At 46.1% G+C, this 15,762-nt stretch overlaps 1 protein-coding gene across 1 annotated transcript; it reads right to left on the bottom strand.

Moving 5' to 3' along the window:
- Positions 1 to 3,837: 3,837 nt before the first annotated feature.
- PCBD1 (pterin-4 alpha-carbinolamine dehydratase 1) lies at positions 3,838 to 8,767 on the bottom strand. Its single transcript, XM_061405253.1, has 4 exons — positions 8,659 to 8,767; positions 5,999 to 6,130; positions 5,188 to 5,271; positions 3,838 to 4,416 (listed from the first exon to the last, which is right to left on the bottom strand). The coding sequence occupies exons 1-4, from the start codon at positions 8,659 to 8,661 to the stop codon at positions 4,318 to 4,320; spliced, it is 318 nt and encodes a 105-aa protein (XP_061261237.1). The 5' UTR covers positions 8,662 to 8,767; the 3' UTR covers positions 3,838 to 4,317.
- Between the last annotated feature and the right edge of the window lie 6,995 nt (positions 8,768 to 15,762).

Raw genomic sequence — 15,762 nt, forward strand, 5'->3', positions numbered from 1 at the left:
GTTCAGTGTTCATCAATCAATGTGACCCAGCACGTCAACAAAGGAAAAGACAAAAATCACATGATCATCTCCACAGATGCAGGAAAAGCGTTTCATACAATTCAACACCATTCATCACAAACACTCTTCCCAAAGCAGGGATGGGAAGAGGCAATGTAGGACCAACCCACAGCCAACATAAGGCTCACTAGTGACAAGCTGACTGCCTTCCCACTGAAAGCTGGAACAAATCCAGATGCCCCCTAGCACCACTTCTATCCAACATGATATTGGAAATCCTAGCCACAACAATCAGAAAAAAAAAAAAAAAACAGAAGGAAAAGGTGTCCAGATTGGAAGGAAAGAGCATACTGTGATGCCATGCAGATGATGAGACAGTGTACACAGAACACCCTAAGGATGTCACACATCGACTCCTGGCAGAGGTGAACCAATGCAGCAATGCAGCGGAAACAAACCTGATACTCAGAAATCGTCTGCATTTCTTCACGCTAACAGAATGGGAAAGTAAAGCAAAGAGTCTCATTTAAGATCATACCAAAAAGCAAAATAAAATACATAGGATAAACCTGACCAAGGTGGTGAGAGACTCATCTGCTTACAACTATAGAACACGGATAAAGGCAACTGAAGGGGATTCAAAATTTGACAGCCACCCTGTTCTCTTGGGTGTGGGGGCGGGGCTTCCCTGGTGGCTCAGTGGTAGAGAATCTGCCTGCAGTGCAGAGGCCATGGGTTCGATCCTTGTGTCAGGAAGATCCCCTGGAGGAGGGCATGGCAACCCACTCCAGAATTCTTGCCTGGAGAATACAATGGACATAGCCTGGCGCTATAGTACATAGGGTCACAAAGAGTTGAACACAACTGAAGGGACTCAGCATGCGTGCGTGCACTACCCAAAGCAAATGACAGATTTCATACGACTGAAATCAATCTATGATGTTGTTCACAGGACTAAAATAAATAGTCCTAAAATGTATATGGAACCAGAAAAACCCAGAATGCCCAAAGCAATCCTGTATACAAAATGAAAGCTCTCAGACTTCGGACCGTATTACCAAGCTACAGTAAGCAAAGCAGCATGGTACTGGCACAAAAACAGCCTTATGGGTCGAGGGAACATGACCAAGAGCCTAGAAATAAACTCACACACCTATGGTTAATTAATCTTAGACAAAGGAGGCAAGAAAATATACCATGGAGAAAAGACAGTCCCTTCAGCAACTGGTATTGTGGAAGCTGGACAGCTACATGTGAATCAATGAGGCTGGAATACTCCCTCATACAACATACAAAATAAGTTCAAAATGCCTTACCGAGTTAAAACACAAGACATGACACCACAAGACTCCTAGAAGAGAACAGACAATACATTCTCTGACATACATCCTAGTAATGTCTTCTTAGGTCAGTCTCCCAAGGCTACAGGAACTAAACTAAACTAAAATGCAAAACTAAACAAACAGGACTTCAGTCAAGCTCACCATCTTTTACACAACAAAGGGAAGCATACACAAAACCAAGAGCCAAGCTATGGGCTGGGAGAAAATATCTGCAAAGAGCGAATAACAAGGGCTTCACTTCCAAAATATACCAGCAGCTCATACAATCAATACCAAACCATCGACAACCCAACTTTAAAATCTGGCAGAAGACCTCAAGAGACAGTTCTCCAAAGACAACATACGCAGGGGCGACAGGCACGTGAAAAGACAGGCAACATCCCTAGTTACCAGAGACACAAGTGAAAACTCCAGTGAGTTGTCATCTCACACTGGTCTGAGTCTTGGCTATCGTCAAAAAGGCTACAAATGATAAATGCTGGAGAGGAAGTGGAGAAAAAGCAATTCCCCTCCCTGTTGCTGGCCGTGTGAACTGGTGCAGCCTCAACAGTAAAGAGCATGGTGGTTCTTTAAAAAGCTAAAAATAGAGCTAGCATATGATGCAGGAATCCCACGACTGGGAATATACCCTCCAAAAAACTCTAATTAAAAAATATACATGCTACACACACGCTGTATTAAAATGGATAACCAAAAGGGACGTCCTGTGTAGCACACAGAACTTACAGTGTGGTATGCTCTCAGTGTCACGGGCCTGGCTGGTGGGGAGTCTGGGGGAGAATGGACACAGGTGTGTGTATGGCTGAGTCCCTCCATGGCTCACCTGAAACCACCACCACATCGTATGTTAATCGGCTATCCCCCAATATAAAATAAAAATTTTAAAAACATTTCTAGTAAGTTACATTTTATAAATGTAAAAATAAGTTTTACATTTTATAAATGTAAAAATAAAAATGCACTTAGGGAAATATATGCTCTTTGTTTTTTCTCTAATTGCTTTTCATTAAAAGAAATGATAGATACACATTGGGGAAAAAATTCGTGCACCCCAATATGCAAGCAGTAGTGTTTATAATTGCCAAATCACGGAAGGAACCCTAGTGTCCATCAACATAAGGAAGATACAGTTTATATCAGCGGTTCCTAACCTTTTTGACAGTAGGGACTGGTTTTTTGGAAGACAGTTTTTCCACAGATGGAGTAGGGAAGGTTCAGGTGGTAATGCCAGCAACGGTGAGCAGCAGATGGAGCTTCACTCACCTGCCCAGCCACTCACCGTCTGCTGTCTGCCCCAGGTCCCAGTAGGCCACGGGCCACCACCAGTCCTCAGCTGGGGGTTGAGGACCCCTGTATATACATTTGTACACACACGTTTACATGTGCGTGAACACACATAGACACACACACACACACACACACAGACAGACACACATATACAATGGAATATTACTCAGGCATAAAAAAAGAAAGAATGCTGTTCACAAAAATATGGATGGACCTAGAGATTACCGTACTACATGCAATCAGTCAGAATATAATTTCTTATATGTGGAATTAAGAAATTAACTAGAGAACAGAAACATAGCAATAGAAAACAAATTCATGGCTACCAAAGGGGAAGGCCGGGGACGGATAAATTAGGAGTACAGAATTAATAGCTATACCTTATCACATATAAAATAAACAAGATTAGTGTACAGAAGGGGCACTATATCCAATAGTTTGTGATAACCTTCAATGGAAAAGTATAAAAAACATATGCCTGTATATTGTGTATGTATATATATATGTACTCACACATATGTACAACTGAATCAATTTGATTTACACCTGAAATTAACATAATATGGCAAAAGAACTATGCTTCAAGAAAAAAAAAAGTCTCCATGTTGGATGCTGTAGGCCAGGAAGACGACCCAGTCATAGGTCCCATCATGCATAAAACTGTCTGGCTAACCTTTATCTTTGTTCAAGATGCTCCCTCAGTTACCTCTGCCTCAAGAATTAAGTCAAATTCTTCCTGGTTCAACTGTGTGAATCACTGTATGTTCATTAACTCATTTCTTATCTTTGCATCTGGCATTAACTTCATTCATGCTGCCTAGTAATATTTAATTATTTTTCTACTTAATTCCCAGAGACAATAGGAGCTTAGGGTGTTCTGGTCCCCTTTCCCCTTAGCAATCTGAACACTGTCTTGTACAAAGTAGGTGCTTTAAATGTCTATTGATTCCAATTTGGCTTGGCTTGCAAAGAGTTGACTCATTGGAAAAGACTCTGATGCTGGGAGGGACTGGGGGCAGGAGGAGAAGGGGACGACAGAGGATGAGATGGTTGGATGGCATCACTGAATTGATGGATGTGAGTCTGAGTGAACTCTGGGAGTTGGTGATGGACAGGGAGGCCTGGCGTGCTGCGATTCATGGGGTTGCAAAGAGTCGGACACAACTGAGCGACTGAACTGTGGAAAAGAAGATTCTAGAGCCTGAGGCCAAGTGAAACAACAGTTTTATTTTAGGCATAAAAGTGCATGGGTTTCTGTCACATAGGATAAAGATGGCCCTAGGGTCCTAGCTTCTAAGATAAGACTGTTTATCTTAGACAAAAAAAAAGCTGTTTATCACAGCTTTTTGGGAAGTGAATTAGAAAGGGAGCAAGACACAGCTTGGACATAAAGTCATTATTTTTGCTGGAGAGTTGTAATGAAAGAGAAGAGCTTATTCAAATCAGCGTACACATCACAGAGCCTCAAGGAAGATGAAAGTGATGTGGGGTAAAACCGGTCTAAGTTCCTGGTCTTAGCAGTGATGCTGGCCTCTCCTTCCAGCAGCAAGGACTTGCCCCTAAAGAGGCAACAGGGTCGCTTTGGCAGTTTTGACTAGAGTAGCATCTCGGGGCTCCCCCAGCTCCCTCTCTGGATCCCAGTTCAGTGCCCCAACCCTTCCCCGGAAGAGCTGACAGAGGGCAGGGTCTACGTCATGGACACGGCTACTTGCTCGATGAAGCTGGCCAGGTTTACATCCCGTTCTGAAAGGCCCGCACACTCGTGAGTGCTCAGGGTGATGTGGACCTGAAACAAAACCAGAGATTCCAGGCCAGCTGCTTCCACCGACTGAACCCACGAGCAGGCGGGAGTCGCCAGCTCCCGGGCTCAAGCACACTATGAAGAGTACCTGGGCACACTGGCTCTCCCCGGGGCTGCCTTCCTGACCGGTCTTTAACAGGGCAAAACTGGCTTCTACTACGTCTCCATAAACAGTGGTGACTGCAGCACGGGATCAAAAAGAAAGATCCAAATATCAAGAGCAACCTAAAAGCTACAGACAAGACTCCAGACCAACTTCAGCTCCTAAACACTGTCCATTTACAGACTGTCTCTTCCAACCGTAATGTTTTAGAAAGAGTCCAGCACAGTGCTTGGCGCATGGCAGGCATTTAATGACTGTTTCCGTTCATTCAGCAGATAGGCTGACCTTCCTGGTGTGCCTGGGCATTCTTAGTTCAAGATTATTGCTTTTTCATTCTTCTATATCTCAAGAAAAATTTCAGCCCTTGAGAGCGATTAACAATGAATATGCCTGGTTCCCACAGGTTTTCCGTCCTTGGGATTTGCCTCCTTAACGTCTACTTTAACCACACATTATCTCACTAGCGTTCTAGTTTGCATTTTTTTTTTTTTATCTGTAGTGAGACTGAATATTTTCCAGGGGCCGTTTATGTCGATTCTAGGAAGGAGATGAAAGGAACTGGAGCTGGTACTATGTCAGTGAGGAGGGCCCACAGGGAAGTCCAAGGGAGAGGCCCTCAGAGTGAGTTGGAGTTCAAGGCATGCATCACTCACCTTATTATACACGTTAAACCATTCGGGATGGTGGTCCAACTTCTCAGCCTGCAGGGCCACTCTTGTCATGAAGCCAAAAGCCTGCTTAATGAAGTGAGACCCAGGTTAGCATTCTGAGAGAAAGGACAGCTGGGCTCCCGTTATGGCCAATGTGAGGCCCAGAAGGAAGAGGATAGCCCCGCTCCCTCCAAGGTGACCTTCCCAGCTTTAAGCATTCCTCCTGGTGCCTTGCCACTAGTTCTGAGGCTGGAGTTTGAGGTGGTCCTTCTGCAGTAGAAAGTCTTATCACCAGGACCACTAAGAAGGTGGAAATCCCAAAGAGGTTTTGCATCTTGGCCAATCTTTAGGTTATCTACTAAAATGTCTTCAAATAGTCACCCATTTCCCACTGGAACTGTCTCCTCTTAGGACTACTTCTAAAAGTTCCAGGCATGGAGAATCCAAGGCTTCCCTGGTGGCTAAAGAATCTGCTTACAATGCAGGGGACCCAGGTTCGATTCCTGGGTCAGGAAAATCCCCCGGAGAAGCACATGGCAACCCACTCAGTATTCTTGCCTGGAGAATCCCACGGATAGAGGAGACTGGCAGGCTACAGTCCATGGGGTTGCAGAGTCAGACACGACTGAGCGACTCACACACAGAAAATGGAGACAGCCCAGGACCTATCTTCAGCTAAACTGGATGAAGACAACTAAACTGGATTAGCCCAGCATCTTGAGAGTCTTGGCTAACAGGACTCTCAGGGAGGGGACACGTTCTGGAATGTGACCCAGTTGGCCCCAGTCTCAGAACTGTGTCCCACCCGTCATACCCGATTAAAGTCTTTGAAATGGAACTGCTTGAAGATGGCATCCCGGCCTTCCAGCTCGTTCCACCCCACGGCCCGCAGGTTTGGCAGCAGCTGGTCCCTTTCCTCAGCACTCAGCCTGTGTGCTTTGCCAGCCTAGGAGAGGGAAAACACAGAGGCTCAAGGGCACTTATTTTTTTTTTTTCCCTTTAAACAGGACAAAAGAGAGGGCCCTGGGCCATTGGGGAAATTTAGCCAGCCTCCACTGGTGGCCGTGGTGACACAGTCAAAGGGCAGCTTGTCTAACGCAACAGACTGGGAGGCGGGGCTCTGGCTCGGGCACTCGTAGGTTCTTAGAGAACAGAGTCCTCAGGTGTAATGCCAATCACCGGGGCAGAGAAATGTTCCTCCCTGCACCTGTCCTCAGAGCTTTCAGAGGGCACCCCTCCATTTAAAAATCAGGTCTCTTTCGTTCATGAGAGAATAAAAGCAAGTCCTACTGTTACGGTGTACTGAAGAGGAAACTGAGGCCTGGAGAGGGGAAATGACCGGCCCCCCTCCCCCTAGTCAGTGAAAGCATAGGCATCATTCTCAAGATGGGTCCATATCCCTGGGGATTGGCAAAGGAACGCACTTAAAACATGTTCCAGGAGATTCTTAGCCACTGGCATTCCTTCCTGGTGGGTACCCCACCTCGTTCCTACACAGCCTCTGCTTCCCAGCTGCCAGGCCTATGTTTCTTTTATTTGCACCTTCTTTTCTATTCTGTCAGCTTGAGCCAGAGCTCAGGCCCAAAGCAGGAGTAACTTGGCCAAGGGCAAACGGCCAGGGCAGTGCCATTTTCCTATTGTGCAAAATGTCCCCAGGGCAGCCCAAACTGGCACCATTCAGGCCATGAGTGGAACCTTCTCTTGGAAAACAGAAGAAAGGGAAGGTCCGTTCTCCAGCCTCTTAAAAAGATCCAGGCAGAGGAGCTTAAGGGATCCTAGAATTTAGGCCTGTGAAGTAGAACTACCCAAGGATGGACATTGTTGGGTACTAAATTAAAAGTGAATTAGTCAGGTCTGGGAAAAGAATATGAGGGAGGTTAATTTAGTTTTGATAGGGCAGCCTGCAAACTGGAAGCCAGGTGGCCTGGGGGCACTCATTTCTCCTGGCTTGAAGGGTAAAAGTTACGAGAACTGCCACTTTAGGAATCAGCAAGGGGAGCCAGGAGACGCTTAATTCCCTTGTTATTACAGGGATATTATCTGCATTTTTAGAAGGAGACTTCCTGGGGCAAGCAGGTCTGTGATAGGCCTTCAGGTGTGGGTTAGAACTGAACAAAACACTGCACGGTACTGGTAACTCAACAGTTTTCTCCCTCCTAAAAAGCGTGGGCTCTCTCTGGACAGATCTGGATGGGTCCGTCTCTCCTAGGCTCTGGAAGATCAGCAAGGACAGTTGAGATTTGCATCACCATTCAACCCAGTCTCTCTTCCAGAGCCTGGCCCTGTCTCAGTGGCTGATAAGCCTGGTCTGTGTATCCAGGCAACCAGATGGCAGCTAAGGCATCAGAAGCTACTACCTAGTAGGCTGACTCTGAAAGGAGTGCATGGCTACTAGCGGGCTCCTAGGAGGCTCCCCTTTCTCTTTAGAGTCTTCTGGAATCCCCACATTTCACAGCCTGGGGCTGAACTGACAAACCCCTCTGAGATCTGGGCTCAGAGAGGGAGCAGGGGTAGTGTTTGCTTAGTAAATCCCAGGCCAGGCCTAGGCCTCTGGGGGTGTGCAGAGGGGTTACTGATTACCCACGCCCTGTAGCTGTGGAGCCTGGATGTACCTCACAATCAGCTCACCCACCACCTGCCCTATGTTCAAGCCAAGGTCTCCAAAGTGCCCTCCCAGGTGTCACCACAGTCCCAACTGCTCCTGATGCTTTGCAGCCTAACGTTTTTGCTGTTTAGTAAAGGTCTGGGTCTAGAAGCTTCCCTTCTTGCTGCCCTGCAGGTTCACCTTCATCTCTATAGCTGACACTCTGCTCCCAGAAAGCTCAGCCTGGAGGGCGTGTGATCCTGAGCAATCACGTCCCCACTGCCGGGCACAGGCCTCAAACTAGGCGCCAGAGGCTGGCCCTGAGGTCCGGGCTCCGCAGAGGGGGCTCAGCTAGACCTCGTGCCCAGAAGTGCAAGCGAAAAGGGCAGTAAACAGGCAGGCAGAGGCACAGGGGAAATTCAGCCGCCCCTCCTTTGCACACCCACACAGGCATCGGTCTCTTCGCCGCTGCACCCCGCCCCGCGCCAGCCCCCAATATAGGACAGGGCCGCGTCTGCGGGCTCACTATGCTGCCATTCCCCATCCCCGCCTCACCGCCCCACTCCCTGCCCGAGGCACCGAGGCCCTGAGCGGACTCTGGCCTGAGCTCCCTCCTGGCTGTCACTGAACCTGCCACCGCCCGTCTCTCGGCCTCAGTGTCCCCGGCGGCACCACTGCGGGTAGGGTGGAGGCGGGACCGAGACCCCGACTCTCCCCGCCCGGCGCGCGGCTGCCTCGCTAAGGCCTGGGAGGGAGGCTCCCCCGCACGCCTAGCGCGGTCCTCTGGCCTGGGCGGGGACACTGCGCGGGCCCCTGGCCCTCCTCCGTTCCTCCCGCGCGTCCGCTCCTAACCCGCTGCCCAGACGGTGGCAGCGCGTGAGCCCCCTTACCATGCCGGACGCGGGGACGGGCGGCAGCAGCAGGTGGCGGCGGGGCCCACTAGCGCGACGCCTGGCGCTCTGGGAAGCCGTCGGGCGGGGCCACGCTCGGGCCGCCCCGAGGCGGGAGCGCGGCCGAGAAGGAGCCGCCCACCGGTAATCATTAACTACAGCTGAGGTTCCCTTCCAGCACTTTCCTCGGAGGCAAAGTTACGGGGAGCTGGGGGAATTAAGGACGCTGGCTCCAAACGCGGACTTCAGTATTTGCATTGCGCGTTGCTGCTTCCTACTACGTGACTCGGCGCGAGATTACTTTTTCTTTCTTACAAACACCTCATTGAGAAATTGACCCCCACGATAAACTGCGCATATTTCAAGAGTACACTTCGATGCGTTTTGACGTAGTATGCATCTGTGCAACCATGCATCACCACGTGGTATGCGTCACCGCGATGAAGATCATGAACATAGCCATAACCCCTAGATTGCCTCCTCCTAACTCAAATAACCCCTGACCTGTTTCCCTATAGATAAGATTGCATTTTCTATGTGAATGGTTTGTGAATGATATGTGAATGGACATAACATTCCATTCTTTATATCTGCCTTCTTTCACTCAGCATAATTACTTTGAGGTTGATCTATGCTTTTGCATATATCAATAGTTTCTTTTTATGGCCGAGTAGAAGTTATTTAATAGTGTTACATTGTGTTGGAAATGGTAGTTTGTTGGACATTTGGGAAATGCTACAATTTGTTTGACATTTGGGTTGTTTCCAGGTTTTGACTATTAGAGGTAACGCTGCTGTGAACTTTTGCGTTCATATATGCTTTCGTTTTTCTTTCATATGCAGGGGTATATGCTTATAACTTGTTGGGAAAACTACCAAACTGCTTTTCAAAGTGGTCAGATTATTTTACATCCCCAGCAGTAGTGTATGAGACTTCGAGTGCCCCTGCCGCTTCACAGGTGCACAAAAATTTGCCCTGTCAGTCTTTTTAATTTTAGCCATTCTAATTGGTATGCAGTGGTATCTCACTGTGGTTTTGAGTTTCCTTAATGACTAATGATGTTAAATACCTCTTTGATTAGGGACAGAGTAAAGGGATAGAGTAGGTGATTAAATAGTTAATCCCACAAGGGGATTGTAAGTAGAAAAAAGTATAGGAGACCCCTGTAAGTTAATGATTACTCAGGAGAGCAGGTTTGCTTAACCACAAAACCAAGTAGGCTTACTTAGCAGCAAAACCATGGAACAGAAGCATAAGACATGCCCCCAGACAATTAAACAATGGTGGCTGGAGACCCACATCCTGCCCAGGGAACTCAGTAAGTTAATGATCCCTAGGACATGCTCTCTGCACAGATTTAAAAAATCCACAATAATTTGTGAACCTAACTTAACCACGCAGGGACAAGAAAACTCCCTACCCAACCTGGAGGAGGAACTGATGATGGCAACTGATGATGACATCTATTCAAGAAAGACAAAGAAGTTCTCCTTCCCACTTTTCCTTTGATTATAAAACTGTAGTGCATTAACTTCTGGGGAATGGCATCCTCTCTCCCACTTGCTTGTAAGCCTCACATTATTTATTCTAATAAATCGCTTCTTATCCATCACTTTGCCTCTCACTGAGTTCTTTCTGTGCCGAGACTTGAAGAACTGTGTTCCTGGAGATCTTTGGAGCCCCCGAAACAAGACCACATGGTTTCATTGTCATGTGCTTATTTGCCAACGACCCATCTTTGGTGGATTCCCTGTTCAAATCGCCCGTCCGTTAACAACAAAAGCAACAAGAGTTGAGTTTGTTTTTGTATTGGGTTTTGAGAATTCTTCATTCTGCATACAAGCCCTTTATCAGATATTTTTGATTTGCAGATATTTTGTTTGCATTCTCACAATGCTTTTCAAAGAGCAAATGTTCTTAATTTTGATGAAATCCAATTTATCAAATGTTTCTTTTCTGGGTTGGTATTTTGATGTTGTAACTAAGAAATCTTTGTCTAATCCAAGGTCACAAAGACTTTTCTGTTTTTCTTCCATATTTTATAGTCTCGGGTTTCATTTTTTTAGAATTTGTAGTGGTTTTTTTTTTTTAAGTTGGTTATCAGGACTTTATATCTCAACATTGTTAGTTTTAGATACTGCAAATATCTCCTCCCATTTAGCCATTTGTACATAACTTCTTCCATGATGTTCTTTGTTGGCAGAAATCCTATGTTTTGGTGTAATAAGATTTATATTTTGTCCTCTACTTATACCTTTATGCTTTTGAAGATTTACTTGACAAATCACTGTCACAAAAATATTGTCCCTTTTCCTTCTGTTAATTTTATAGTTAGATAAATTTAAGACCAAAGTATGAAAGGTCCCTTTTGTATGCAATGTTAAGCAAGATGTTATGTTTAGTCACTAAGTTGTGTCCAACTCTTTGTAACTCCATCGACTGTAGCCCACCAAGTCCCCTGTCCATGGGATTTCCCAGGCAAGAATACCGAAATGGGTTGCCATTTCCTTCTCCAGGGGATCTTCCTGACCCAGGGATCGAACCTGCATCTCCTGCTTGGCAGGTGGATTCTTTACCACTGAGCCAGCTAGTCTACAAAGATGGCCCTCCAGTGAAACTTGACTCCCAGATTCCTGTCTTATGACTTTTGATCATCAACCACCAGTCGCAGGAGTGAGACTTGTTGGCTGCCTTGTCCTTCCAATGACACCTGACTGCAATCACATGGGAGACCCCAAGCAAGAACACTGCCCAACAAAAACCAGGCAACTCAGAGAAAAGTAGGACATTTTTAAGCCACCAAATTTTGAGGTCATTTGTTAGGCAGCAATAGATAACAGGACAAATAGATTCCTGAATAAAAATTGGTCCCTGAAAGTGGAGTGTTAAGACCAACCTCAAACAGGTAGCATCACCTTGGGAACACTGGTGGGTAGAAGATGGAAGAGAGGTTTCAAAGACAGGAGAATTTAGACTTCCTAGGGTGTAGTCAGCCGGAAAGAGTGTTGCTCCCACACTAAGGATGAGAAAAGCCTGGAGATGATACAAAGTCATCACTTTTCTTCAGCATGCCAGGGAGTTGAGGTCACAGGGCAACCATGGGAGGCAGGATGCACAGAGGGGTTCAACCGTGCCAGGCATGAGCAGGGAGGGGGAAGACACGCGGTCTCCATAAAAGTGGGTAAGAAGAGATATAAAATGTTAACATGTTGGAAGCCAGGTGTGTGTTGGCATGCAGTCTTGAACAGCTGGGGCCCTGAGACACAGGGAGAGTTTGCATACAAGAACAGCTTTTATTTATGAACCTCCGCTGAGTGCTCAGGAAAGAGTGGGGTAAGGGCAAGAGGTGGGAGCGAATATCCCCTACTCCTGCTCTCCCTCCTCCCCAGACAAGCAGCGGATTGGCTGCTGCTGTGGGAAAAATGCCAAAGTGCAGTCTTCTCCAAATCCTTGTCTTAAAGGAGCAAAAGCCGTTAAATCACTAGGAGAAGGCCAACAAATCCTGTCACCCCTGGGACCCAGATAAAGATGCATTGTGGCTTCATTTCCTGTAGGGGGAAAACAAACAAACAAACAAACACCTCTGCCTTTGGGGAGGGGCAAGAAACAGTCTGGGCTACAGGATCCTATGCCAGTACCACTAGAGGTCAGCTACCTCTGGGGAAAAGCAGGAAACCCATACAAGTGCAGCCACAGACATGAGGCAGTCTGGCTGCCACAGGAGTAGGGGTGGGGCAGGGATGGGCAGGAACACTGAGAAAGCTCCAGCATCCAAGGCAACAGAGAGCCCAGCCCCCTACCATGAACCTGGGTCTAGTAGTGTACCACCGGGAGAAGGGCAAGAACGTAGGGGGCATGTGGAGAGACACCTTCTTCCTGTGAGATCATTAGGGACATGCCAGTTGGTACCACAATGAGATCCCACTACGCACCTCTTAGAAGGACTAGGAAAAAAAAATTGTTGTTCAGTTCCTCAGTTGTGTCTGACTCTTTGTGATCCCATGGACTGCAGCACACCAGGCTTCCCTGTCCTTCACCATCTCCCGGAGCTTGCTCAGACTCATGTCCATCGAGTCAGTGATGCCATCCAACCATCTCATCCTCTGTTGTCCCCTTCTCCTCCTGCCTTGTTTTTCCCAGCATCAGGGTCAGATCTTCCCATCAGGTAGCCAAAGTATTGGAGCTTCAGCTTCGGCATCAGTTCTTCCAATGAATATTCAGGACTGATTTCCTTTAGGGTTGACTGGTTTGATCTCTTGCTGTCAAAGAGACTCAAGAGTCTTTTCCAGCACCACAGTTCTATGGCATCAATTCTTCGCTGCTCAGCCTTTTTAATTGTCCAGCTCTCACATCCATACATGACTACTGGAAAAAACATAGCTTTGACTTTTGCAGGCAAAGTAATGTCTTCAGACCTTTGTAGGCAAGGTAATGTCTCTGCTTTGTAATATGCTGCCTAGGTTGGTCATTGCTTTTCTTCCAAGGAGCAAGCGTCTTTTAATTTCATGGCTGCAGTCACTGTCCACAGTGATTTTGGAGCCCAAGAAAATAAAGTCTGTCACTGTTTCCATTGTTTCCCCATCTATTTGCCATGAAGTGATGGGGACTGGGTGCCATGATCTTCATTTTTTGAATGTTGAGTTTTAAGCCAGCTTTCTCCCTTTCTTCCTTCACCTTCATCAAAAAAAGATGCCACCTGATAATCCCATGCACTGACAAAAATGTGAGATCACTGAAACTCTCATGTATTGCTGGTGAACAAACAAAATGGTTCAGCCCTTTGGAAAACAATTTCACAGTTTCTTATGAAGTTAAACATAAACTCATAAGTCAGCAATCCCACTCCAAGAAAAATGAAAACAGGTACACACACACACACACACACACACACACACAAAACCCCTGTATGCAAATGTGTAGAGCAGCGCTGTTTGGAAACAATCCAAATGCCCATCAACAGATGAATGAGTAAACAAATGTGGTCCATTCATACATTGGAATACTACTCAGCAATATAAAGGAACAAACTGCCAACCCATGCAACAACATTCACGACTCTCAAAAGCATGCCAAGTGATAGAAGCCACACTGAAAATTAAAAAAATAAATAAATAAAAATAAATCATCTGCTTACAAATAACACGCATCCAATGATTAAAAGAAATTTACGGAGGTTAGATGCTGTTTGTGTACACACCGGGCCTTGTTTCTCCTCCTTTACCCGCAGCGTCTCTGCCAGGGGCTGCGGGATGCGTTCCTATCACCGCTTCTGGCCCTTTGTCTTTACACCACCTCACAGTGCTGGGTGCGTCGGCAGAGCAGGGGGTGGAGGTATTTCCTGAAGGAATTTCTATTACCAGTAACTAACCTAGACATGGGCATAACTGAGAATCATTCATTCATGTATCTCTCTACACCCAAATGAATTGTATCCCCAACTCAACTTGCCCTTAATACGATCCGCAAACATGTCCGATGTTTAACACAATCAAACATGAGGGATGTGACATGAGGAAATTTAGAGTGACAAAAGACAAGGGGCTTAATCTATTGCACCTAAAATATCTTTCTTTTGCATGAAACTCAGAAACCATAAAAGTAAGGCTGGAGGTCACCTGCATAGTTTCTCTTTGCATCATGCCTTTCTGCCTCACTCTCTACCTGAGGATATTCTCTGCCTGTGGGAGGCACTCTGTCCACGAAGTGAGAAGCATTAACACACCCACCCCCCAGCAACAAATGAGGGTGGGGCTCAGTGTGCAAATGTCCAGATGCGTGCCCTGTTCTGGTGTAAGCAGCCCCCAGGGGCCCAGCGCTACCAGGCCCTATGCCCCTGGTGACACCCTGTTCACTGCCACACACGCTCCTGACTTTCCTCCCTCTCCACTAACCTGCCTGCTGGCTCCTTTTTCCCCCCCCTTAATTCAAGATTATCCTTGTAACAAGTCAACAAGAAATGATAACCCCTCATTTGGGCTTTCCTGGTGGCTCAGTGGCAAAGAATCTGCCTGCCAATGCAGGAGACACGGGTTTGATCCCCGGGTCAGGAAGATCCCCTAGAGAAGGAAATGGCAACCCACTCTAGTAATCTTGCCTGGGAAATCACGTCGACAGAGGAGCCTGGCAGGCTACAGTCCATGGGGTCACAAAAGAGTCACACACGACTGAGTGACGAAACAGCAACAACCCCTCATTTATCACATATGTAATTATTTTCTCTGAATCCTGCTTGCTTTTTAGCTCAGTGACAGAAAAATGCATAATTTTTAGTCAGATCCTCCAGACTTTTCCTTTAGAGTTTCTGAGTTTCATGCCTTGCTTCAGAAGGACTTTTTCCAGTCCTAACAAATGCTTGTCTTTACTGCCTTTTTAGTACTTTGACAGTTGGTAAAAAAAAAGTGTTTAGACAGTTATTCTCTCTGGAATTTGCTTTGGGGCATCATGTGAAACAATAACAATAACAACTTATTACTTTATTTCTCAAGAGGATAAACAATCATCGAATACTACTTTAAAAATACATTAACTGGTCCATCTTTTCCCCACTGATCTGACTGCTACTTTTGCATTATGCTAAATTCCTGTAATCCCTGTGGCCTGGCTCTTGGATTATTCGTTCTGCTCCTTTGATCCCTCACTCCGCCCTGTTTTAATTACTCTGGTTTTATAATGTGTTTTGATATCTCATAGGTCAAATCTCATCTAGTTTTTATTCTTTTTCAAAATGTTTCTGGCTTTTCTTGCTTGTTTACTCTTTCAGATGAGCTTTAAAGTCAGATTGTCAAGTTCTATAAAAACCCCTTTAGGATTCTGATTGGGAATGCATTGAATTTATAGATTTAATTTGGGAAGAATTGACATCTTTGTATTACTGAGTCTTCCTATCCTGGAGCGTGATATATCACTCCATTTATTTAGGGCTTCTTTATGTCCTTCAGTAAAGTTTTATCGTGTTTCTCATATAGGACCTGGACATTTCTCATTAAGTTTATTCTTCGGTATTTTATAGTCTGGGTTAGCCATTGTGCATGGGATACTTTTCTGATCACGTTTCTAAATGGCTATCGCTGGGTATATAGGAGAGGTGTGAATGCTGACGCTATC

This window comes from Bos javanicus, chromosome 28, assembly GCF_032452875.1.
Source record: "Bos javanicus breed banteng chromosome 28, ARS-OSU_banteng_1.0, whole genome shotgun sequence".
In the NCBI taxonomy this organism is placed as follows: Eukaryota; Metazoa; Chordata; class Mammalia; order Artiodactyla; family Bovidae; genus Bos; species Bos javanicus.

Bases quoted from the DNA above. Each gene is read 5' to 3' on its own strand.
- PCBD1 (XM_061405253.1), bottom strand. The intron at 5,272-5,998 runs GTATGACGGGTG...CACTTCATTAAG, and splicing joins ATTTCAAAGACTTTAATCGG to CAGGCTTTTGGCTTCATGAC. The intron at 4,417-5,187 runs GTGAGTGATGCA...GTTTTGTTTCAG, and splicing joins GGTTTAACGTGTATAATAAG to GTCCACATCACCCTGAGCAC.